This window comes from Pristis pectinata, chromosome 12 (assembly GCF_009764475.1).
Source record: "Pristis pectinata isolate sPriPec2 chromosome 12, sPriPec2.1.pri, whole genome shotgun sequence".
Taxonomy (NCBI): Eukaryota; Metazoa; Chordata; class Chondrichthyes; order Rhinopristiformes; family Pristidae; genus Pristis; species Pristis pectinata.
The window spans coordinates 8,004,221-8,030,525 of record NC_067416.1 but is presented as its reverse complement, the minus strand read 5'-3'; the positions used below and the strand labels follow the sequence as shown (position 1 = coordinate 8,030,525).

Sequence of the window (26,305 nt, the reverse complement as noted above, 5' to 3'; positions counted from 1 at the left end):
AGTGGGAGGAATTGAAGGAGCAGTTGTTGAGGGTGAGGACAAGTTCTGCCAAGTGGATGGGAGTTAGTGGAGGGGAACTGGTTGTGTCTTGGTTCAAGAAAGAAACAGAGGGCCTTAAGGTTTTCCTGATTGGGGATGATAGAGCCATATAGAGACTGGAGCTTTTTACACCTTTTGCCTCCACGGATGCTGCTTGACCTGTTGAGTTCTTCCAGATTTTTAGTTCACCATTCAGCCAATTCACCCTCCCAATCCCTATTAAAAGGCCCACCCTGCAGTCCAAGAGAGCCATGACTCAGTAAATAGCACTCTCACCTCAGAGACAGAAGGATGTGGGTTCTGCTACCACACCAGTACAGGCACTCTAGTTCGAAGAAATGACACACTTCTGGATTTTTAAACTATCGCCTTTCTAGACGATGTTGTGGCATTATGTGATGCTCTCTCCAGAGTCCCAGCCAATAGTTACTCCTCATAAGTAAAATGAGGGAAGATCTTATTCAAACATATAACATCCTAAGGGGGCATGGCAGACTAGAGGTTGAGATGTCAAAAGTCGAGTTTATTGTCATCTGCACAAGTCCATGTATGTACAGGTACAATGAAAAACTTACTTGCAGCAGCATCACAGGCACAGCATCAGATAAGCAGCATTCACAAGAAAAACATAAATTAAACATAAATTATACACAATTTTTACAAGAAAGAACACAATTAGAACAAAAAAAAACAAACTCTACTAGAGGGAGAATCTCAAACAAGGGGACAGAGTTACCAGATTAGGAGGTGGACATTTAAAACTGAGGTACGTAGGAACTTCTTCTCACAGACAGTGCTGAATCTTTGGAATTCTCTACCCTGGGGGGTTGTGGAGGCTGGATCATTCTGGGCAGTGAAAGAGGAAGCAGAGAATTTTTTGAAAGATCAGGAAATTGAGGGCTAGCACAGAGAGAAGATGAGGCCTGGGCCAGATCATTTTGAATGGGGCAGGGCAGGCTTGAGGGGCCAAGTGGCCTACTTCTGCTCCTATTTTCTTGTGTTCTTAGATCCTCAATCACCTTCACAATAACAGATTATTTGGTCACTGTCACGTTGTTGTTTGTGTGAGGAAATTGCCTGTTGTGTTTCCTCTAGTACCGTGGTGACTACACTTCAAAAGTCTGCAAAGTACTTTGGGATGGTCTAAGGTTGTGAACCGTGCTGTATTTATTGTCAATTCTTTTGCTTCATTAAATATATATACACATTCATAAGTTGCCATTTAGATACATGCAGGTGCAGCAAGTAATTGGGAAGGCGAGTGGAACATTGACCTTAATAGGAAAGGAGATAGATTATAAAAGCAAGGAAGTTTTGCTCTGGCAGTACAGGACATTGGTGAGACCACACCTGCCACACTACTTATTTACAGAGAGAAATTCTAGCATTGGAGGAAGTCCAGAGAAAGTTCACCAAATCGATTCCTGGAATTAAGGGAACGGTTTATGACAAAAGTTGAAGTGAAATGGACCAATACTCATTGGAGTTTTGGAAACTGAGACGAGATCTCATTGAAACATGTAAGATTCTGAGGTGCTCTGACAGGGTGGACACTGAGAGGATAGTTCCCCCAAGGGTCGGTATCTGGAACTAGGAGGGACATTGTCTTGGGATAAAGAATCGCCCATTTAGGACTGGGATAGGGAGGAATTTCTTCTCCAGGGGTGGAGAACCTTTGGAATTCTCTCCCCTTGAGATCGGTGGAGGCGGAGTCATTGATGATATTCAAGGCCGAGACAGACAGATTTGTGGTCGGGGAGTCAGGGGTTATGGGAGATGACAAGGATGTGAAGTTAAAGCCAAGAAAGGCCATGGCCACTGTGAATGGTGCAGCCAGATCGAAAGTATAGAGAGTCCACTCCTTGCTCCTTTTTCTAATTCTTACAAGGTTTATGTGCAAACATATACCTAAATATACAAAGGCCTGATGAAATGACTATTTACAGTGGGAGACTTCAGTAAGATGTAAATATAAATGATTGCCATGGCCTCAAGTAATATTCTTGTAAAAGATACTATCTTGAGAAATGTAATTGGAAAAAAATGATAGAAATTTCTGTGATCCAGGGCAGATAAGAAAGATGTGAAGATGACAACAGTTCCCTTTCTGCCTTTTGGAAACAGGTCAAGTGCGTTTGAAAGACTAGTTATAATTAACAGGCCTAGATTGTTGAACACGGAATCACTCCAAGGAGATCACAGTGAGGAAAGAGCAGAAAATAATTTGAAGCAATCCTGGCAGTGCCCTTACAAACAGGGGAGGAAATTGGGCACTCCAGTATAGCTCAGAACTTGAGGATGTAGTCTCATCTGATAATGTGGGAGTGCTGCATGGTCAGAGGTCTTATGAACATAAGGATTAGCAGGAGGAGTAGGCCACCTTGTAACAAGATTATGACTAAGCTGATTGTAACATCTACTCTGCATCCCTATCTTTTTTTGTTCAATATCTCCTTAAGGCAACTGTGTTGTTATTTGTAACAAAATGCTTGTCCAACTACATCACTGTGTCAAAGTCTGTTAATCTAGAATTGAACCTCCATCATAGTGTTCAAATTAAAGTCTTCTCTTGTGCTCTTGGCATTAGGGAAAACTCTGTACCCATCACCAAGGTCAGGCCCTCAACATTTCCATTAGTGGGTGAAACGTTCTGCTGGTTCATGTGACAAACCTCCCTGAGCTATTTTCACACACACACTGACCTGTTTCTTTAAGTGGGTCGACTTCTTCACCAACCTGCCTCACAGGAACACTAGAAAAGGGTCAAACTAATCTCATCTGGCTGGAGAGAATGTTTTAAACCTCTGATATATTTTTAAAGAAAACCAGATTGGTCTAATACTTTTCACAACAATTCAGCGATTTACAACTAATGTACTTTTGAAATGTAGCCACGGTTGTAACAGAAGAAACTGGGTGGCCATTTTGTGCATGGCAAGCTCCCACAACATTCAATGTGATCTGTTTTCATACTGTTGATTGAGGGGTGATTTTGACCTGGACACTGTGGAGAACTCCCCCATCCTCGTACAAAATAGCACCAGGGGATGTATTACAGAGAGATCAGGCCGCCCCCCCCCACCCCCCCAAAAGATGCCAATTCCGAGATCTTTTTACTCGAGGTGTTATAGACACCACTGACAATGTGGAGCATCAGCTGATATTTTTCTGCTCCGGTCTCTGGAACGAGAGATGAACTGACCACCTTCTCACCTGGCCACCAGGTGTTCAACAAACTGAGACATAACTGATACCTGTTCATCAAGCCCCGACCAACCAGCCTGAAAGGAGAGTAAAACTGCAGGAAGGGTTAAAAAGTAGGTGCTTCCCATTAGATAATCAGAACATTAGGAAGGTGCAGCCAACAGATGTATTTTGTAAAACGTAAACACCTGGCCTAAAGTGAAACAACCAGTTTACTGTGAACTTGAATAAGACTCCTGTGACCGTCACATGTGCCACTTATCTGCTCCAGGAAATAAAAAGCCTGATCATCGTGTTCTTCCTCCTTATTACTACCACACAGCCAGCACACTGACTCATTCAAACCAGATGATCTTTCGCACAGTTAGGATATTTTAGAATTTATTATTTTGCAACTTTGCCCCAGAGTCAGTTGCCAGAATAGTGGGCTGATTAATAGCCCCCTGCCTTTCGTGTATAAATCACCCAGCAAGGTAGTGGTGGGGGGCGGGGGGGGGAGGGGAAGAGATACGGTGAGATGTGAATCACCACAGGTTGTCGGATGATTTGTGCCTCTCCACCCATAGCCCCGTGTAAATATTTGCCCGTTCCTTACCATTATGGCAGTGCTGCTGTTTAGCAACACAAGTACCTTCTCAGAGAGGAGATTTATATCTTCGGAATGCCAACCAACCTCTCTGGCCCTGTTTAACAATTTAAACCCTGGTGCCTCATTCCTACACCTAACAAATTGTGATAATATATACATCACGGAAACAGGCCCTTCAACCCAACTCATCCATGCCGACCAAGTTGCCTAAATGAGCTAGTCCCATTTGCCTGCATTTGGCCCGTATCCCTCTAAACCTTTCCTATCCATGTACCTGTCCAAGTGCCTTTTAAATGTTGTCATTGTACCCACCTCTACCACTTCCTCTGGCAGCTCATTCCATATACCTACCACCCTCTGTGTGGAATAAAGTTGCCCCTCGAGTCCCTTTTAAATCTTTCCCCTCTCAGTTTAAACCTATGCCCTCCAGTTTTGGACTCCCCTACCCTGGGGAAAAGACTTTGGTGATTTGCCTTATCTATGTCCCCCATGATTTTATAAGCCTCTTTAAGGTCACCCATCAGCCTCCTAAGCTCTAGGGAAAAAGGATCTAGCCTTATGACCCAAGCCCTCCACTCCTGGTAACATCCTCGTGAATCTTTTATGTTTTAGATAACTTAGTTTGAATGGAAAACTTTTTTGCATTCTATTTTTTGTCTCTCAATCCCATCCTCTTTCTTGCACTTTATTTCCTTCACAGTTGTTCTTGTTTCTTTATCAATTCTTAAATCGCATCTTAAAGGGATAGACTGTGGGTCCTGCCATTCATTGAGAAACCCCAAACTCCTTGTTGTGCTGTTATCAGCTCAGACCTCCAGCATTATAGAGTGTAAAGGGCAAGAGATGGACTCTGACCTCACAATCTACCTTGTTGTGACCTTGCACCTTATTGCACTGCACTTTCTCTGTAGCTGTGACACTACTCTGTACCGTTATTGTTTTTACCTGTACTACCTCAATGCACTCTGTACTAACTCAATGTAACTGCACTGTGTAATGAATTGATCTGTACAATCGGTATGCAAGACAAGGTTTTCAATGTACCTCGGTACAAGTGACAATAATAAACCAATACCAAGAATAACAGGGAGAAGGGCGGCACAGTAGCCTAGCGGTTAGCGTGATGCTATTACAGCGCCAGCGATCGGGGTTCGATTCCTGCCGCTGTCTGTGAGGAGTTTGTACGTTCTCCCGTGTCTGCGTGGGTTTCCTCCGGGTGCTCCCGTTTCCTCCCACATTCTAAAGACGTACGGGTAGGTTAATTTGGGGTTTAAAATGGGCGGCGCGGACTTGTTGGGCTGGAAGGGCCTGTTACCATGCTGTAAATAAAATTTAAAAAAAATTGCAAACACTGGAAATCTGAAATAAAATGCTGGAAACTCTCAGCAGGTCAGACAGCATCTATGGAAAGAGAAACAGAGTTAACCTTTCAGGTCAAAGACCTTTCACTAGAGAATGGGAATTAGGTTTATTATCACTGACATATGTCGTGAAATTTGTTGTTTTGCGGCAGCAGTACAGTGCAAGACAAAAATTACTATAAATTATAAAATAAGTAAATAGTGCAAAAGAGGAATAACGAGGCAGTGTTCATGGGTTCATGGACTGTTCAGAAATCTGACGGCGGAGGGGAAGAAGCTGTTCCTGAAACGTTGAGTGTGGGTCTTCAGGCTCCTGTACCTCCTCCCCAATCGTAGTAACATGAAGAGGGCATGTCCTGGATGGTGAGGGTCCTTAATGATGGATGCCGCCTTCTTGAGGCACCGCCTCTTGTAGATGTCCTCAATGGTGGGGAGGATTGTGCCCGTGATGGAGCTGGCTGAGTCTACAATCCTCTGCAGCCTCTTTCAATCCTGCACATTGGAGCCTCCATACCAGACGGTGATGCAACCAGTCAGAATGCTCTCCACCGTACATCTGTAGAAATTTACAAGAGTCTTTGGTGACATACCAAATCTCTTCAAACTCCTAATAAAGTAGAGCTGCTGGCGTGCTTTCTTCATGATTGTAGCAATGTGTTGGGCCCAAGATAGATCCTCTGAGACGTTGATGCCCAGGAACTTGAAGCTGCTCACCCTTTCCACTGCTGACCCCTCAATGAGGACTGGTGTGTGTTCTCCTGACTTCCCCTTCCTGAAGTCCACAATCAATTCCTTGGTCTTACTGATGTTGGGTGCGAGGTTGTTGTTGCGACACCACTCAACCAGCCGATCTATCTCACTCCTGTACGCCTCCTTATTGCCATCTGAGCACCAGTGGCGCTTTGGAGGGTCTCAGTCTCGAAACATTCAGACCCTGAAATGTCCTCCTCCTGCAAATTCTGGCCGTTTTCCTTCCACAGTGAGATGTGTTCAATTGAATTGTTCAAGAAAAGATACTTAGATAAAAATTAAATCCCTCAAAGTCACTCAAAAGATTCATGGTACAAGGTCTACACTGAGGACTGGGTTCAGAGACAGATCAAAGTCTAATTTTGCATAATTCCTGTAAATTCTGAACAATAAGACATTAAGAATAAACCACTGGGAATTTTGCAGGCCTTATTTGTTTTTTTAAGTACTTCACAGGCTGTGGGCTTCACAGAGAAAGCTGCTTTTAAGGCTTTTCACTATTGCTCTTAAACTGAAAGGCTTTCCATATTTACCTTATTTCTTTATGACATCAAAGGAGACTACTTCAGCCTAAGTCCATGCTGACTCACAGAGCAATCCCACTCCCCACTAATTTTCCCTGTAACTTTTTCTCCTCAGTTTCCCGTCAACTCCCCCCAGACTCTACCACTCAAGGAAACACTAAGGGCAATTTACAGAGGGCAATCAACCAACCAGAGGAAACTGGACCACCCACACGCCCTTGGAGAGAATGTGCAAACTCCACACCGACCTGGAGGTCAGCGTTGACTCTGGGTCGCTGGAGCTGTGAGGGAGTAGCCCTGCCAGCCTTGCTGCTGTGCCACCCACAATCAACCACACCGCTGCGTGTCGGAAGTCACGTATAGGCCAGACCAGGGAAGGATGGTAGGTTTCCTGCCCTTAAGGGCATCAGTGAACCAGATGGTTTTTGTTTTACAAAAAGCCAGAAGGTTCACAGTTCACTTGAAGCTTCTATAGAGTCATAGAGTCACACAGCACGGAAACAGGCCCTACGGCCCAACTGACCCATGCCAATCCAAGCCAGTCCCATTTGCCCGCGTTTCGCCAATATCCCTCTGAACGTTTCCTATCCATGTACCTGTCCAACTCTCTGTTCAAGTTTATTGTTATAGGCATTCATACCCAGGGTATAAATGCCATGAAAATTAGTTTTTTGCAGCAGCAGCACAGTACATTACAAACATGAGAAACAAATTATATAAACTTAAATTAACATAAATTCATTTACGAATTTAATATAATTCTTTTAAAAGATGTTATTGTACCTGCCTCAACCACTTCCACTGGCAGTTCATTCCTTATACGATTTAGAATTTTTTGACTTATTTCAATATGTTTCAGCTGTCATGATGGAATTTGGACTTGAATTGCTGAACTTGCCTCTGGATTGCCATAAATAACCCACGTGCTACAAGATCCCTTAAATGCTGTGTTACAGCATCACTTAACATTAATCTATCCCTGGCCAACTTAAAGAAAATTTAAATTGGAAACATAGAGTCATAGAGCGATACAGCACAGATACAGGCCCTTCGGCCCAACCAGTCCATGCCGACCACGGTGCCCACCCAGCTAGTCCCAATTCTCTGCGTTCAGCCCCTATCCCTCCAAGCCCCGCCCCTCCATGTACCTATCCAAGTGTTTCTTAAATGACACTATTGTACCTGCCTCAACCACTTCCTCTGACAGCTCGTTCCATATACTCACCACCCTCCACATGAAAAAGTTGCCCCTCAGGTCAGGAGGTGGTGCCTCAAGAAGGCGGCATCCATCACTAAGGACCCACACCATCTGGGACATGCCCCCTTCTCATTACTACCATCAGGGAGGAGGTACAGGAGCCTGAAGACCCAAATGCAATGATTTATGAACAATTTCTTCCCCTCTGCCATCACATTTCTGAACAGTTCATGAATACTACTTTGTCATTCCATTTATTTGCACTATTTATTTGTTTTGTAATTTATAGTAATTTTATGTCTTTGCACCGTACTGCTGCCGCAGAACAACAGATTTCACAACAGATGTCAGTGATACTAAACCTGATTCTGATTCTTTTAAATCTTTCCCCTCTCACCCTAAATCCATGCCCCCTAGTTTTGGACTCCTCTACCCTGGGGAAAAGACTGTTACCATCCACCTTATCTATATCTCACACAATTTTAAACACTTCTATAAGGTCACCCCTCATTCTCCTGCATTCCAAGGAATAAAGACCCAGCCTGGCCAACCTCTCCCTATAACTCAGGCCCTCTAGTCCTGGCAACATCCTCGTAAATCTTTTCTGCACTCTTTCCAGTTTAACCACGTATAACAGGGCGACCAGAACTGTACACAGTACTCCAAGTGCAGCCTCACCCCAATCACTTATTGGAATTTGCTTTAAGAACCTGCTCACCTTTAACTTAGATGCCTGTTGTCGGTGCTGCTCTGGAATGTGACCTTTCATTTTACTCACCACCGTGACTGAGTCGAAACTGAGGAAAGCAGCTCTGGAAACAAAAAGTAAGATCTGTTCATCGCCTGGCTTAGCAGGTTTCTCCAGTGGAAAGTTGTCAGCCACACAGTAACCTGCGAGAACCTCTCCCAGGTTAATCTCATCCTGCTGGTCAAGTTAGTGAGCTACAAAGGGTCTCATTATCTCAGAGGTGGGTAGGGGAAAAACTACAAGTGTTTCCATTCCCGATTGCTAACACAAGCCAGAAGAACTTGCATTTCTGTAGCACATTTCACAACCTCGACAGTTTAACAGCCAATTATGTCTTGTGAGGTAGAAAACACAGCGGCCAGTCTGTGTCACTTCAACTCCCCCTCCCACACCATCACTGATATGTCAGTCCTCGGCCTCCTCCACTGCCAGGAGAATTCCAAGCGCAAACTGGAGGACCAGCACCTCATTTTTTCCGTCTTGGAACCTTAAAGCCTAACAGCATGAACATTGAATTCTCCCATTTTACGTAATCCCCACCCCCTTTCCCCACAGCCTCCCCCCCCCCCCACCGTGCTTTTTCCCTTTCCTAGCCTTTTCTTTTCCTCTCTCTCCTTCCATTTGGCCCATCCCCCGGGGGATCTGCTCTCCCCTCCTCCCCCACACCTGCCTATCACTATCTCTTACCTGCATCTACCCGCCACCACCACGTGCCCGCCCCACCTCCCCCCTTTTGTCCACCTATCACTGCTCTGCTTTTCCCTCCTATATATTGGGCTTCCCTTTTTCCTATCTTTAGTCCTGAAGAAGGGTCCTGACCCAAAACATTGACCGCCTGCTTTTCTCCACGGATGCTGCCTGGCCTGCTGAGTTCCTCCAGCATCATCGTGTTTTTCATCTAGATTCCAGCATCTGCAGTCCTTTGTTTCTCTGCTTTATCCCTCATTCTGTATTGTTTTACCCCGTACTACCTCAATTACTGTGTAATGAATTGATCTGTATGATCGGTATGCAAGCAAGTTTTCCACTGTACCTCGGTACATGTGACAGTAATAAATCAATTTACCTCTAGACTGCTCTGTTCTGGGAAAGACAGGCTGATTATATAACCTTTCTATACCCCTCATACTTTCATAAACCTCTATTAGGTCACCTCCCAGCCTCCTACATTCCGATGAGAAGTGTCCTTGCACACTGATTAATCTTACACTGCCTGACCTCACTGTTATCTTCAGTGTGTTATATCATAAAAATATGTGACATTGCTCTGAAGATCTCCATTCGATAGGTGACTAATTGACAACATTGAGAGATAAGTTGGTGCTCTGCTTATCTTCATTATGATTACTTTAAGGGACAGCACAGTACTGGAGATGAAGTTTGGCTCAGAGCATGTACAGGATGTGCCGTGACATATCTTAGTGAAGGTGCATGGAACACAACTATAGGAATAGAAAATTCTCCTTGGAACAAGATGATGAGGCAGAGATCAAGTGGACAGTCAGACTTTTTTCCCAGGGCGAAAATGGCTAACATGAGGGGACATAATTTTAAGGTGATTGGAGGAAGGCATAAGGGGGATGTCAAGGGTAAGTTTTTTACACAGAGAGTGGTGGGTGCATGGAATGCACTGCCTGCAGAGGTGGTGGGGGCAGATACATCAGGGACATTTAAGAGATTCTCAGATAGACACATGAATGAGAGAGAAATGGGGGGCTATGTGGGAAGGAAGGGTTAGCTAGATCTTAGAGCAGGATAAAATGTCGGCATAACATTGGAGGCCGAAGAGCCTGTACTGTGCTGTAGTGCTCTATGTTCCAATAATGTTACCCATGGCTCAGACACACAGACACCTCCGAGTCAGAAGGTTGTAGTTTTCAGCCAAACTCCAGAGGTTGGCTGATACTCCTGCGGCAGTCTCAAGAGAGGACAGCACTGTCAAAGGTGCCAAGCTTCAGATTAGAAATTAAACTAGGGTCTCTGTCTGCCTTCGTGAAGAAGAGGATGTTAGTGCTCCCCTGTATCCTGGCATATATTTCCACTCACTAAACTCCAGTGAAGATGATTATTTATGCAATATCACATCTTGTTCCTGCAATATGCTCTTTGGTAATTGGCTGTGATGTTTTCTACATTTCAATAGTAACTGCATTTCATTGGATATAAAATCCTTTGGGTTATTCTGAAAGGGATGGTAAAGGCACCACACAAACACAAGTCTTCTTTACAAGAAGTTTTTACAGACTATACTAGTTCAGGGGACATTATCCAGCTTGCACAGTTCAACTGTGCATTTTGTAGAAAATCATAAAAACTGCAAATGCTGGATATCTGAAACTGCTGGAAACACTCAGCAGGTCAGGCAGCATCTGTGGGGAGAGAACATTAACATTTCAGATTGAGACCCTTTGTCTGTTTCCTTTGCCACAGAGGCTGCCAGACCTGCTGAGTATTTCCAATGTTTTCAGTGCATATTTTATCTCACTTTTCATGTCGCCACACAGAACAAAGGCCTGATCATTCACTTATGTCAAGGTTAAATTCTAAACACTGAGCTTCTCCAAGTAACTTCATCAAAAGGTGCCAACTCAGACTCAGGTCACACAGTCTATACCCCAGCTCTGCTAGTAGCTCGACTGAGACCCATATTGCATGGGATCGTTGTAGGTCAGAAGCTTTCAGCGCCAATGGTAGAGTCTGGATCTTAACCTGACCTCCAGTAATGTAGCTTACCGGGTCATGTGAACACTGCATCATCCAATCCTTCACCTGCTTCAGTCTAGGTGTTCAAGACCACATTTCGTGAGTAGGGACCTGGGATAACTGGTGCAGACTGGGGTGGGAGGGAACTGAGGAAACAGAACAATCTGGGAGTCCCACCCCAACACTGCTGCCAGAAGTTCCTCCAAACTGGGCAGGCACGGTAGTGTAGCGGTTAGCATAACACTATTACAGTGCCAGCGATCCGAGTTCAATTCTGGCCACTGTCTGTCAGGAGTTTGGATGTTTTCCATGTGTCTGCGGGGGTTTCCTCCGGGTGTTCTGGTTTCCTCCTACATTCCAAAGACGTACGGCCTAGGAAGTTGTGGGCATGCTATGTTGGCGCTGGAAGCAGGGCGACACTTGCGGGCTGCCCCCAGAACACTCTACGCAAAAGATGCATTTCACTGTGTGTTTCGATGTATATGTGACTAATAAGGATATCTTATCTTATCAAACCAGGACCCACCTAATACTGCCCATGTCACAACATGCAACTTAACGACATCATGAGACTGACTTCCTGGAATGAGTGACCTCATAGAAGAACATTGGGAGCGTTTGTTAAATTTTAATTGGATCACTGGGCAAGCCACAGAGGAACTTTTCTTTCAGAATTTATCTTTAAATGTGGGACCTGATCTTCAAGAGGGTCAACATGGTGTGGAGGGAGGTTGCAGAGAGCTGTCTCTGCTGTACCTGAGGCAGGCCCAGCACACCACTCCAATGGGACACCTCGTCAACACTTAAGTATTTATCTACCTGCTGACACTGGGAAGTGGGAATTTGGTATGTCACCAAAGACCCTTGTAAATTTCTACAGATGTACAGTGGAGAGCATTCTGACTGGTTGCATCACCCCCTTGTATGGAGGCTCCAATGCACAGGATCGAAAGAGACTGCAGAGGGTTGTAGACTCAGCCAGCTCCATCACGGGCACAACCCTCCCCACCATCGAGGACATCTTCAAGAGGCAGTGCCTTAAGAAGGCAGCATCCATCATTAAGGACCCTCACCATCCGGAATATGTCCTCTTCACGTTACTACCATTAGAGAGAAGGTACAGGAGCCTAAAGACTGACACTCAACGTTTCAATAGCAGCTTCTTCCCCTCCGCCATCAGATTTCTGAACGGTCCATGAACCCAGGAACACATCGTTATTCCTCTTTTGCACAAGTTATTTATTTATGTAATTTATAGTAATTTTTATGTCCTGCACTGTACTGCTGTTGCAAAACAACAAATGTCACATCATACGTCAGTGATAATAAACCTGAATCTGATTCAGATTCTGATTCTAATTCATGGACTAGAGGGGTGGGTAGTGATCTCACCCAGCCAAATATCTGTCACCATGGAGAGGCAAAGAGGAAATTTAGGGTCTATTTCCTCCCTGATGAATAATTACGACTTTTCTATCAGTTAGTATCTGACACGTTGTCTGGCTTGGACAGAATCTACTTCTGGCATGTTAACAGTACGGGATGGCTTTGTAAGGACCCAGACGAACAATCGAAAGCTGGGACTTCAAATCCCATAATCACCGGAGTCATTTAAACCGAGTTAATTAAAGAATGTGGAACTGGAAACTAATCTTAGCGTTGATAACCATGTTGCTACCCGGATTATTAGAAACCCCATGTTCCTTCTGCAGGGATAGAAAGTCCGTCCTTACTTGGGGTCTTGTTATACGTGACTCCAAACTCAGAGTCATGTGGTTAATCCTTTAGAGCTCTCTGAAATACCTGAACAGCCCACTCAGTTGAGTGGTAGCCTGGTGTGGGCTATAAGTCCTGGGCTTCCCAACATGTCTGTGAATGGATAAAAAGTAAATTTTGGGCTTTATATTATAATTCATAATTGGGAAATGCACAATGCCAATATTTTGTTAGAGGAAATGAAGTAACAAGCACAATGAAGAATGGAGAGAAAAATTAATTTAATGTTTAGATGTAATTAAGCAACAAAATGATCCACTAATAAATTAAGCAGGTGACATTACAGAATGTGATCATGAAACATATGTTCATACAAACTCCAATATGGATTAGGAACAATTACCCCCTACTCTCACAAGTCATTCTGAAAATATTCTCTCAGTTGTAAGAGGTACAGCTCGTATCTTTGGGTCTTTGTTAATATTTGACATTTTGTTTTAGCCAGATTATTAGTTTAAAGTCTTCTGGTTCCAATGACTCTGGTCTCTCTTTTAGTCTCAATTCCTGATTGGTGCTTTGCCTTGTGTGGGGTTGCCACAGTAACCCGTTCCATATCCCCATCATGACGTGTTGGTACACCATCGAACTGCCCTCCCATTTGAGATCAGGATCTCACCCCATATGCCATCAGGCTCCCATTAGACCCCATTGGCTGGCTCACTGACGACTGTCTAACAAACCGGTTCACTGCAGTTGAAATGGCCTGTTTCACAGCAAAAGGTATGGGTGGCCTGGTGGGGCATAGACAGATCTTTCACCTTGGACACTTGGGTTCAAATCCAGCTGGAATGCAAGTCTCCTCTTGTGAAGAGTTAAGCAAAATGTGTTTGGTTAATTGAATTCCACCTCTATGTTATAATATTGACGGTTTGTCTGGAGATATGTCAGGTGCTGCTATACTGAAGGTTGATGTAGGGGTGATATAGAGGGACCGTTACACTGTGCTGTATTCAGCTGGGCGTGTAACAGGGCATTGTCTGTCTGTGTCTAACAATACTGTTCTTTGACTTGATGTGCCCAAGAGCAATAACTAAAGGATCCAAGCAGCAATCCCAGACAAGGGATGCCATCTACCCAAGCTGGAATGTATGGGTTAACACCAAGCAGAGTGCATACAAATGAGACTTACTTGCAATTGCTCATTAATCCAGGGCAACAGAGCTCCATTTAGCTCACATAATGACCTTAAATTACTCACAAACCAAAGGGACTTGAAAGCAACATCGAGTAATGACTGTGATTGCTACCGGCCACCTCTGAGATGTACTCAAGCACTCCGACCATGTTTCGTGACACAGCTGTGTTGTTTAGTCGGCTGCCAAGCGGATCGACGGAAGCCACGACTGCACAGTGAAGGGGACCAGGGGTAACAGTAAATGATCATCAAAAAAATACTGCAGACGCTGGAAATCCAAAACAAAAACAGAAAATGGTGCCCGACCTGCGGAATGTTTCCAGCATTTTCTGTTTTTATTTGTTGTTAACAGCACATCATTGGGTGGAATTTTCAGCGGAATCATTCGAAGTTGGATTTGCTTCCTGATTTTATTTTTGGCCTTTATGTTGTTGGAATGCACTTGGGTGGATAGCAGGCATGAGAAATAGAAGCAGGAACAGGCCTTCGACGAGATCATGACTGATCTCCTGGTGACACATTCCCACACTTCCCTGCACCAACCCCACTGACCTCAACATCCAAAACGCCAGCCCCAATATTACCCCTTTCTTGCCTTCTCCCCATCCTCTGTTGAAAGCTCCAGTCTAAATTTGTTCTTATGAGCAAGAAATAGTTTGAACCAATCACATCACAGCACAAAATAAATGCTATGGCAACCTTCAAGATAACTTAGACTTCGGAGATTCACCTGAGGGAAATAAAGCTTTAAATGTTTGAGGAGCTTTTCTGCTGTGTGGGTTGATAGAACAAGGGGGCACTGGGTGGAATACAAACCAGAACAAACATGTTGGGCTGAATGGCCTGTTTCTGTCCCATACATGCTACATTCCCAGAACGACACTGCCACATTTCAGGATTTTGTGTTTCAGATCATAATCACTGTGTTCACCGTTTCAGACAGACGCTGTTGGTGATGGTTCTGCTGTTGTCATTAACACCTCCCTCAGACCTATCGTGTTTCTTTATTTGTCCCATTACCATCTCCGATACCCACGCTGTATTCCCATTGCTCTATTACCCTCTCACACTTTCCCCTCTGTCCTTTCCCCTCCTCTCCCTTCCTGTCCTCACTTTAAACCACTGGAGTCACCAACATTTTGAAATGACTGCATGGATCTGCTGAGTACTTACTGCACTTCTCATGGTGGAGACGTTGCCCGTACTAACCTGGCGCTGCAGGTAACGGCGAGACATGTGATGGCCTCCCCAGCTCTCATAACACCTTCACCTATTCTTCCCTACCCCGCCCTTCTCTCCCCAGGTGAACCGATCATCTTGCTTGACTTACCTTTTCTCTGCGGTTCCCTCTGTCTCTGCACTGGAGTCAGAAACGGCCATCGAGGCAAAGAGTTGATTCAATACAGTTCGTGTTGAGCTGTTCTTAAACCCAGTTGGTTGACTGTTGGCCTTGAGGGAAGGGAGCCCTGCACTCTTGCCTCCCCCACCTGCTGTAAGCTAATGTGACCCAGACCTCACATTAATGTTCACCCACCATAAGATGAGCGATAAATACCCCCAGCCAGAGTAAACCCTATCGCAAGAATAAATCCTACATCATGCTCCCAGTCATCCAGCCCACAACCACACCCACTATTTTCCTGCACAGTAACCTCGTCCCCCTATCTCACCTCAACTTAAACCTCAGCATCTATCAGTACTTCCCCACCCCCGCGTGTCTTGGCCCACCAAGACATCTCACCTACTGCAAAGTATTGTTGATATAAAAAGTTCTTATAGACTATAAACATAGGATGTTAAGTGATTGATTCAAACCTATGTATTTGCAAGGGTCGGTATTGAAGCTCCCTTTTAGCAGAGAGTGGACAATGTTTTTTTGGAGAATTTTTGGCCACTATGCATACTTCTTCTTTCTAAAAGGCTTCCAGGAAGGTGCATCACTTGATACAAACATTAAACCAGCACACATCTGCAATGGGCAATGCACCTCAGGTCATGCCCTTAAGGTCCTGAAGTTGTCCCACACCAAGTCCTGGTTCCAGTGCAGCACAGCTAAGAATTAACCCCAGGTGTGGACTGAAGGCAACTTCTACACATCTGGTTGGAACATTTCTAAGACTCTCAGAAAGCCAGACTGTATCCAGAGTCCTCTACCTTTGAGAGCCCAAAGAACCTTTTCTCACAACACCAGTGAGGTCTAGGAGACGGAGTGGTTGCAATACAGGGTAACACTAGAGGAAAGAAAATCATTCCCAATCACCAGCACTCCACAAGGGCGAGGGTATCGGCTGTTCTCGGCTCCTCACACTCACTTTTGCTGGCTACAGTGACCATATCTGGTGACCAAAACACTCACTCATTCAGTGCCAGTGAAAAAAATAACCATCTCCTGTTTTACACACAGATTTGCACATATATACAGTATGTGCACAATCGACAATCAGTTTTTTGCAATTTTCACCACTCTAGAAATATGACTCCAGACAAAAGTAACAAACAAACTTAACATCAGACTCACCTTCATGCTGGTCCTGCTGGCTTGTAGGAAACTGCCTTTTAAGAGAATTTTCTCCCCTGGGTTACATAGTAATGGGAGAAAGCCATTCAACCTCCCTGCTTGGGGCAGAGAGTTTGGGCCACAAGCAAAGTCTCACTTTAGTCTCCTTCTGTCCTTCACCATTATAAAGGTTCCATATAAAATCTCTTTATCTAAACAAAGTCATATTTACAGCTTTTGTGAACTATACAAGTCTGGAAGGGTTTGGGGCTTGGAGGCAGAAGGTTGGGGTGAAACACGAATGGGGCCTTCCTTGAATACTGAATGAGGTAGATAATTCAGGGTTCTTATCAGGAGGTTGGCGAAACACCTCCAGCCTCGCCTCTCACACTGAGCTCTCATCGAGCTTCTCCACCAGCTGGGCATGCTTCCTCTTCTCCAGCATCTTGCTCAGCTCCTCCGTGAAGGAGTGGTAGTGTGGCGAGGTGGACTCCATCTCACTGGCCTGCCGCAGCAGCACATAGCTGTTCCCGTTCATCTTCCGCAGGACGTGGGGGAGACCGGGCAGGCCGTTGGGGGTGGCGCCGGCGGGGTCGGGGGCCAGCGGGAGGGGCGGCGGGGGCGGGGGAGGGGGCAGCAGCTCGGCGGCCTGGTTGCCACCCGTCGCTCCCTCCCCAGGGATTATCTTCAGGAAGCGCTCGCTGGCGTAGCGCCCTGCCTCTCCCTCTTCGACCCTGCCCGCGCAGGTGCCGGATACGTTCTGCAGCTCCACCAGCGATGCTCGGGGAAGCCGCACGTTGTAGTTGCCCCGCTTGGTGGGCGAGCAGCAGAGGTAGATGGACAGAGTGGACAGGACGAAGGTAAAGGCGCCCAGCACGGCGATCAGTATCAGGTAGATGAACTCCTGGCCCTTGGACATCAGGCGCTCAGGTACGGAAGGCGGTGAGGCCGTTGAACTGTCCGTCACACTGACGTTGTAAGAGGCCACCGCGTAACTCATTCCATTCTCCTGGGCACGACAGCTGTATATTCCACTGTGAACTACCTGTGCATCCTTCACCACCAACAAACTGCCTTCTCGCCAGTAGTGTGTCCCACCACTGCTGGCGACTTCTCTCCCACTGAACTCCCACCGCACGATGGCTGTGTTCGAACCAAGCTGGCACTGCAAAAAAACGTCCGATCCCTTCTGGACTCTTCTGCTCGTAACTGTGGGTGGAAAAAGAACACAATTTTATTTGAGCAACGTGCAACAAATGCAGGAGCCTCTTGCGGATAGGAGAGGAAGCAACACCTCCGCCACGATTATCCTCAACACTGGTGCCCCACAAGGCGCGTCCCCAGCCCCCTACTCCACTCCCTATGCACTCACGACTGTGTGGCCAGGTCCTGCTCTAACTCCATCTACAAGTTCTCAGATGATACCACTGTAGTGGGCCAGATCTCAAATAACAACAAGATGGAGTATAGGAAGAAGATAGAGAGCCTCATGGCATGGTGTCAAGACAATAACCTTTCCCTCAATGTCAGCAAAACAAAAGGGCTGGTCATTGACTTCAGGAAGCTGGGCGGAGCACATGTCCCTGTCTGCATCAATGGTGCTGAGGTGGAGATGGTTGAGAGCTTCAAGTTTCCAGGTGTAAATATCACCAATAGCCTGTCCTGGTCCAGCCAGGAAAGCTCACCAGTGCCTCTACTTCCTCAGGAAGCTAAAGAAATTTGGCATGTTCCCATTGACTCTCACCAATTTTTATCAATGCGCCATCGAAAGCATCCTATCTGATGCATCACAGCTTGGTATGGCAACTGCTCTGCCCAAGACTGCAAGAAATTGCAGAGGGTTGTGGACACAGCCCAGTCTATCATGAAACCCAGCCTCCCCTCTATTGAATCTGTCTACACTTCCCACTGCCTCGGGAAAGCAGCTGACGTAATCAAGGACCCCTCCCACCCCGGACATTCCTCTTCTCCCGAAAGGCCTGAAAGCATGAACCAACAGGTTCAAGGACAGCTTCTATCCCGCTGTTATAAGACTCTTGAACAGATCCCTTGTGCGATAAAGATGAACTCTTGATCTCCCAATCTATCTCGTTGTGGCCTTTGCACCTTATTTGTCTACCTGCACTACTCTCTCTAAGTGTAGAACTATATTCTGTTATTGCTTCTCCCTTTCTACTGCCTTGATGTACTTATGTTTTGAAATAATCTGTATGGATGGCATGCAAAACTAAGTTTTTCACTGTATCTCAGTACACATGACAATAATAAACCAATTACTGCCAAGGAACATTCTTACAGCTAGAGAGATATTTGTATCTGAACGCCACTATGGAGCAACTGTTATCGATTGTGATCAAGGAAAGGCACAGGCAACATCTATCATTAAAGATCCCCACCATCCGGCCATGCCATCTTCTTGCAGCTACCATTAGGCAGGAGGTACAGAAGCCTGAAGTCCCACACCACCAGGTTCAGGAACAGCTACTTCCCTTCAACCATCCAGTTCTTGAACCAACCGGCACAACCCTAATCTCTACCTCAGTATAGCAACGCTATGACTACTTTGATCACTTTGCACTACAATGGACTTTTTTTTTGTTCTAATTGTGTTATTTCTTGTAAAAACTATGTATAATTTATGTTTCATTTATGTTTTTCTTGCGAATGCTGCTTATCTGATGCTACGTGCCTGTGCTGCTGCTGCAAGTAAGTTTTTCATTGCACCTGTGTGTACATGGACTTGTGCATATGACAATAAACTCGACTTTGACTTTTGAGGGGGAGAAGTGCATCCCTTCAGCAACAGTCTCCAATTTTACCCACACGCTCCAAGCCCTCAGAATCAAATGCCCACAGTAACCTCCCAGAAGGAGCAATGTGATAGGCAGCAGATACCGATCCATGATACAGGACAGAAATTCTCTGCTCTTCAAAACAGTGCCATGGGACCTGAGAGGATAGATAGGAACCAGGACATTTTGTTGGTTCCATTCCAACCAGGAGCCATCCTAATCCACAGGAAGACATTTATAAATTTGCAGATTGTCAAATTTCAACACATCTTTAGGTGCACGTCACACACAGGAATGTTTACTGGGCAGATTGCACAAACAATCACTTCTGGGTGAAAACACACCCAACAGGAAGTTGGCCTGGGCATGATTCACCTTGGCACTGCTTACAGTTCCTCCACTAAAGCCCAAGTTGGAGGCTTCTGGGCCACAGTGGGAGGTTTATATTTGGTTATAGAAAATAAGGAGGCTGGATAATACTTGGAAAATGAGGGTTGAGGAGCAAAGATATCTTGGAGCACAAATACATAAATCATCCCAAGGACAGACTCGGGTTAATAAAAAAATACACAGTGGAATCTATTGAAAAGCACTGCAATTATTCAGAGGTTGTATTGGGCCTTGGTCAGACCACACTTGGAACACTTTGTGCAATTCCAGTTCTCCAACTAAAATAGGATGTTCAAGAAGATGCAAAAAGGTTTAGATGGAAGGTACCGGAAATGCAAGGCTTTCGGGAGAAGATGAACAAGCAGAGAAAGGCTGAGGGAACAATCTCATCAGGCTTTTGTGATTGTGAGAGGTGTCGCTAGAGATGGCACAGGTGGCTGGAAAATGGATTCTACCCTCTTTCGGTCTGCTAAATGTGTGTATGAACACCGCTTAAATCCACATGGGTCTGCTGAGAAATGTGTGAAATGGGGTAAAGATCCATTGAAGCAACTGTGTCTATTGCTTGGAATCGTGTGCTTGAAGAACTGTGCTTAGGATCTACAGAGCTCAGTGCTGCCATGTCGTTGCTGGACTGGGTGAGTCAGCTCTGAAAGAACCCTTCCCCATGGTGGACAGAGCACTCTCCAACACATCTGCGCACCTCCATCTGACGGAGTCCCATGCCAGCGGTGTCCCTCCTGGCACTGCAGGGTGGTGCCTGATCAGGGGAACAGTGATTGCAGCTTGTAGTTGAGAAATGATTTCAACAAGGAGGCTCGGACTGGTGAAGGGATCTCGACTTAATCACCTCCCATAATCCAGGCCACTGAAGACCAAGGCAGGCAGACTCTGTGCGCAAGACGTCGATAGAACAGTGTTGACCTGTTAATTTACATCTTGTTCCTGACCCCTGCACAATGTGCTCCTGGTTTCTCTGTGAGTTTGATAAGATATCTTTACTAGTCACATGTTAATCGAAACACACAGTGAAATGCTTCTTTTGCGCAGAGTGTTCTGGGGGCAGCCCGCAAGTGTCACCACACTTCTGGCACCAACATAGCATGCCCACAACTTCCTAACCCGTACGTCTTTGGAACGTGGGAGGAAACGGGAGGACCCAGAGGAAACCCACGCAGACGCAGGGAGAACGTACAAACTCCTTACAGACAGCAGCGGGAATTGAACCCGGGTCGCTGGCGCTGTAATAGTGTTGCGCTAACTGCTACACTACCGTGCCTGCCCTACTATACTACCCTTCCTGCAGGTTGCCCCCTGAAGCTTCCAATTTCGGCCGGCAGTGGAAGAAATGTCAGCTGCACTAAGGTGACTCACACCTGGGTGCATGTTCTGATGGACACGGATTGATCCAGAAATGAGCTTGCATGGGCAAAAGGGCATTTATGCACATTCGCTACTTGAGGAACAAATGCGGGTGTTTGCATTTTCAAGGGTGGATAGTGTTTCCTCTTGTGGGGAACGGCAGGAGGACCATCAGGCATTCAGAGACGGAATCCCCATGGGCAACTTCTGTGGCCTGTGAGCAGTGACAATGTAGAAACTGCTACCATGGGAAGAGGATGAATCAGCAGCCGAGCTGTGCTAAGGGGAAGCATCACCAGTGCATGAGAGGGAAGGAGCAAAACATCTGTGGTTCTGCTGACAGCTTCAGATGAGGAAGGATGGGAAGAACAGAACGTAAACACCAGCATGGGCAGGATGGGCCAAATGGCCTCGTCCTGTGCTCCATCTCGCTGCCTCGGCAAAGCGACCAACATAATCAAAGATCCCTCCCACCCCGGACATTCTCACTTCTCCCCCCTCCCATCGGGCAGAAGATACAAAAGCCTGAAAGCACGTTCCACCAGGCTCAAGGACAGCTTCTATCCCGCTGTTATAAGACTATTGAATGGTTCTCTAGTACAATAACATGGACTCTTGACCTCACAATCTACCTTGTCATGGCCTTGCACCTTATTGTCTGCCTGCAATGCACTTTTTCTGTACTGTAACACTTTATTCTGCATTCTGTTATTGCTTTTCCCTTGTACTTCCTCAATGTACTGATGTGATGAAACGATCTGTATGGATGGCAATGCAAAACAAAGTTTTTCACTGAACCTCAGTACATGTGGCAATAATAAACCAATTACCAAATTACCATATTCATGTAATTCTATGTAATTGAAGGCAGCAGTTGGGCTGGATTTAAATCCAGGTCTCGGAGTTCAATCTAGAATTTCCAGTGTTTGAATGAGACTTGGGAGGGAAGAGGTTAAATGCAACATTACCACGATTACATGCTTTAATCAGCTTTCACCCTTTTATTTCCAAAGACGATCAAGTTCCTTAGTTGATTGCCAGGTAACCATAGAGTTTGTTCCTGGAACCCAGGCTATTATTGTGGGTTAATTTTCCCAACTTACACCATTGTGCAACTAACCATTAGATGTAATTGCTACTTCCGATTTGCCTCCGCAGTGAAATCCCCAAGCCTGATTGCATGATCGGATTCTTCCAGTGAGGAATGAAGCCTGCTCAGTAACGGAACCTGGGAAACCATGGGAAGTGACTTCACTTCCTGATAGGGAGGCCATTGCAGGAACTTGAAATTAGCCCTCCACTATTACTGCACGTGTGTGGCCCTTGTGTGTAACCCCAGCTTCCTCCCCTTGACCCCAGTGCCATCTCACAGCGGATGCCCCCACTGACCAGTCGACTGGGATGGCCAGGCATGATCGCAAACTCAGGGTTTTGCCAACACGTTCTCCCTCCCAAGCCCAGACCGGTAGATCTGCGACAGCAGTTCCCACGTACCACGGGCCATTACAGTCAACAGTACGGATTACGTGCCCATGTGAAAGCAAACAGATACATACTACGTGTGTTGCTGTCCAAACACCCTTTGTTCCCGTTCGTAATGTCTTGAATCAGCCCAGCTCTGCAACAGAGAAAACAAGTTTTGAACCAAGTGCAGGAACCGGAAGCCCACGGACAGCGGAGAACCCGTGGGGAGAACTTACACTGCTGCTACGTGGAGAGTGGAGCGGCAGCCACGAGAGACACACCTGACCCTCTCACCTGGCCAACCCCCTCATTCCCAAACCCCAGTGAGGGGGCACTCCAGTAAACAGGGCTCACACTGATGCCCACCGTCGCTGAGAGTGACTGAACCTGATTACTACCCTGAGTTTATTGCCCTTTGAGTGATTTCCACCAACTTATTCCTACTGACTTCATTTTCAATTGTTTCTCTCCTTTTCCAATTCCCAATTGTTATTCAAAATGTTTAGGACTTTACTCTTGGGTTCAGAGAAATAGAGGTCTCCTCTTTCCCTAAAATAACCACAGATCCCTGTGTAGTGTGAAGGTCCTGTCCCAAGGCTCGGACACGTTGAGCAAATGTTGTGGCTCTGATGTCACAGAGTCCTACTGTGACATCTCCGTCCATGCCAACCTTCAAGTACCCACCAATACTAATCCCATTTACCAGTACATAGTCTGTCGCCTTCTATGCCTTGGCGAGGCAGCACAGTGGTGCAGCTGGCAGAGCCGCTGTCTCAGAGCTCCAGCGACACAGGTTCAACCCTGACCCCCAGCGCTGTCTGTGTGGAGTTTGCCCATTCTCCCTGTGACTGCATGGATTTCCCCCGCGTGCTCCAGTTTCCTCCCACATGCCAAAGATGTGTGAGTCGGTAAGTTTATTGGCCACTGTATATTGTCCTTAGTGTGTTAGTGAGTGGGAGAATCTGGGAAGGGCAGTTAAGGGGAACATGGGGAGAATGAAATGGGATTGGCATAAATGGGTACGATGGTCAGTGTAGACTTGGTGGGCTGAAGGGCCTGTTTCCCTGCGGAATGACTGCCTCCTGCATTGAGTTTGCTATGACAACCACAATTCACAGGTAGTGCGTTGGGACTGGCCACTCCAGCCCAGAGTCAGGAGAGCAAATGATACCATTTAGATATCTCCCAGAACCATGGAGTTCACCGGGACACCAGATACTGGTTAAAACAGGGCTCACACCTGATGTGGGTAAAGGAAGAGGAGAGAAAGAAATATCTTAACAATATGCTCACATTTAGTAGAAACTGAATGGAGCTAACTCTCTCCTCTCTCTCCCTCATCTTTTTCTCTCCCATTTCTCTCTCTTTATGCCTGCCCCTCTTTCTCTCTATCCTCCAGTCTCTCCCTCTCACCCCTACCTCTCTCATTCCCAAACTCCATCTGCCTATCCCACAACGGGGTCTTTGGGTTGTTGTGTGAAACGGGATAATCTCTGGGCTGTAAATTGGGTTACTATCCTTCACTGGTGTTGGAGCAGTGTTTTGGGTCACTCTATCACTGTTTGTGGGAGTCCACTGACGATGGAGATCTTCAGTTCAGAGGTCCCACTTCAATGGGATGTTCCCTGTGGATGTGAAGTTCCAGGGTGGGTTGAGAGACTGACTGGTTGTCCTCTGAACACCAGCTTAATGCAGCACCATGCTTCAAGTTCAAGTTCACATTTGTTGCCATAAGCACACATACTCAGGGTATAAATGCCATGAAAATTAGCTGTTTGCAGCCGCAGCACAGCCCATTACAAACATAATTACCCAAACTTAAATTAACATAAATTATACATAACTTACATGACAAAATAAACAAAAAAACATACACAAAAAATGCTGGAGGAAGGTCGAATTTGAAGGCAGAATACAAGGTCAGTGGCAGGACTCTTAGCAGTGTGGAGGAACAGAGGGATCCATAGATCCCTCAAGGTTGCTGCGCGGGTCAATATGGTTGTTAAGAAGGCGTATAGTGTGTTGGCCTTCATTAGTTGGGGTATTGAGTTCAAGAGCCGCAAGGTAATGTTGCAGCTCCATAGAACTCTGGTTAGGCCACACTTGGAGTATTGTGTTCAGTTCCGGTCACCTCATTATAGGAAAGATGCAGAAGCTTTAGAGAGGGTGCAGAGGAGATTTACCAGGATGCTGCCTGGATTGGAGAGCATGTCTTATGAGGATAGGTTGAATGAGTTTTCTCTTTGGAGAGATGGAGGATGAGAGGTGACTTGATAGAGGTGTACAGGATGAAAAGAGGCATAGATCGAGTGGACAGTCAGAGACTTTTCCCCAGGGTGAAAATGGCTAACACAAGGGGGCATAATTTTAAGGTGACTGGAGGAAGGTATAAGGGGGGTATTAGAGGTAAGTTTTTTTTACACAGAGAGTGGTGGGTGTGTGGAACGCACTGCCGGCAGAGGTTGTGGGAGCAGATACATTAGGGACATTTAAGAGACTCTTATATAGACACATAAATGATAAGAGAAATGGGAGGGAAGGGTTAGATAGATATTAGAGCAGGATAAAACGTCGGCACAACATTGTGGGCCGAAGGGCATGTACTGTGCTGTAGTGTTCTATGTTCTGACTCAGCAGGTCAGGCAGCATCTATGGACAGAAATAAACTGTCGACATTTTGGGTCGAGACCCTTCATCAGGACTCAGCCTCAGAGAGGGGAAGGTCAGAGGGGATAGTGAAGACACGGCAGGAGTTGGAGCTGGGGTTTCACATCCCAGTGAAATGAACCAAAAATAATCAAAACACTGTTAGTGCAAGTTGAGGAAAATTTAGTCTGAGGTAGAATTAGAGTTTTCAGGTCAGTTCAAGAACCTGACAGCAGTGGGGAAGAAGCTGTTGTCGAACCCTGAGGTGTGAGTCTTCAGGCTCCTGTACCTCCTGTCTGATGACAGTAATGAGACGAGGGCATGTCATGCTTGGGTCAATTCCCCCGTCACTGGGAATGGCGGTAACTCTGGGTCTACAATTCACCCCGATCTAGATGCAAACAAGAATTGAATTTCCTCCTTGGCATTGTGCCGAAACCGACCTTGGATGGATCACCCAGAGCAGGCGGAGAGAGAGGGGCAGTCAAAGCCAATCCCACCTACTGAGGTTCCTCAGCGTACACCCCTGCAGTCCCTCATCCAAACAGAACTATTCTTAGTGAGTAAACTCAGCAGCAACAAACCAAGGCGCATTTCACTGTGTGTTCCGATGTACATGTGACTAATAAATAAATATCTTATCTTATGATAATGGGCTAATGGTGAGGGGGGATGGAAATTTGTGGGGGCGGGTGGTGGGTGTGCAAGAGACTAAAATTGGAGGGGCGCAGCAAGCTGGGTGCCATAGGCTGCACAGCTAAGGGAGGAACAAACTCAGAGAGGGACTGAACATGACAAGAATTTTAAATTACATTGAAGATTATAAAGGCAGAGCATTTTCCATGGAACCATTCAGGTACATAAAACCACAATTGCCTTGCAATTATATATTTTTAAATCGGTTAATATTGATGTAAGGGATCCTCAGGGAGGATGTGGAATGGTTTGCAAGCTCACCCTGTCCGTCCTCCCTGAGCCCATCGAAGTCCCAATCAATCTCAAACATTTCCTTTCATTTATAGACTTCAGCAACTTCAGGTTTATTTTTTTTTGCATTTTCTCTTCCTGGAACATGTTAAATAGGGGAACCACCCTGGCTCCTATGTAAACCAAACCAAAGTTTACCA

At 45.9% G+C, this 26,305-nt stretch overlaps 1 protein-coding gene across 4 annotated transcripts in view; it reads right to left on the bottom strand.

Moving 5' to 3' along the window:
- LOC127576880 (semaphorin-4G-like) overlaps nt 1–26,305 on the bottom strand; it is a 171,415-nt gene that overhangs the window by 5,737 nt on the left and 139,373 nt on the right. For 3 of the 4 annotated variants that reach the window (XR_007957292.1, XR_007957291.1, XR_007957293.1), the window contains 2 exons: nt 22,625–22,686; nt 16,546–17,733 (listed from right to left, as the gene is read on the bottom strand). Coding sequence is in view for 1 of the 4 variants with exons in the window: in XM_052027690.1 (XP_051883650.1) it covers nt 16,910–17,733; nt 22,625–22,686 (886 nt within the window). In the remaining 3 variants the exon portion in view is untranslated. Of the gene's footprint in view, nt 1–13,031; nt 17,734–22,624; nt 22,687–26,305 lie in introns of those variants that run through there. The other variant, XM_052027690.1, reaches the window with a different exon arrangement.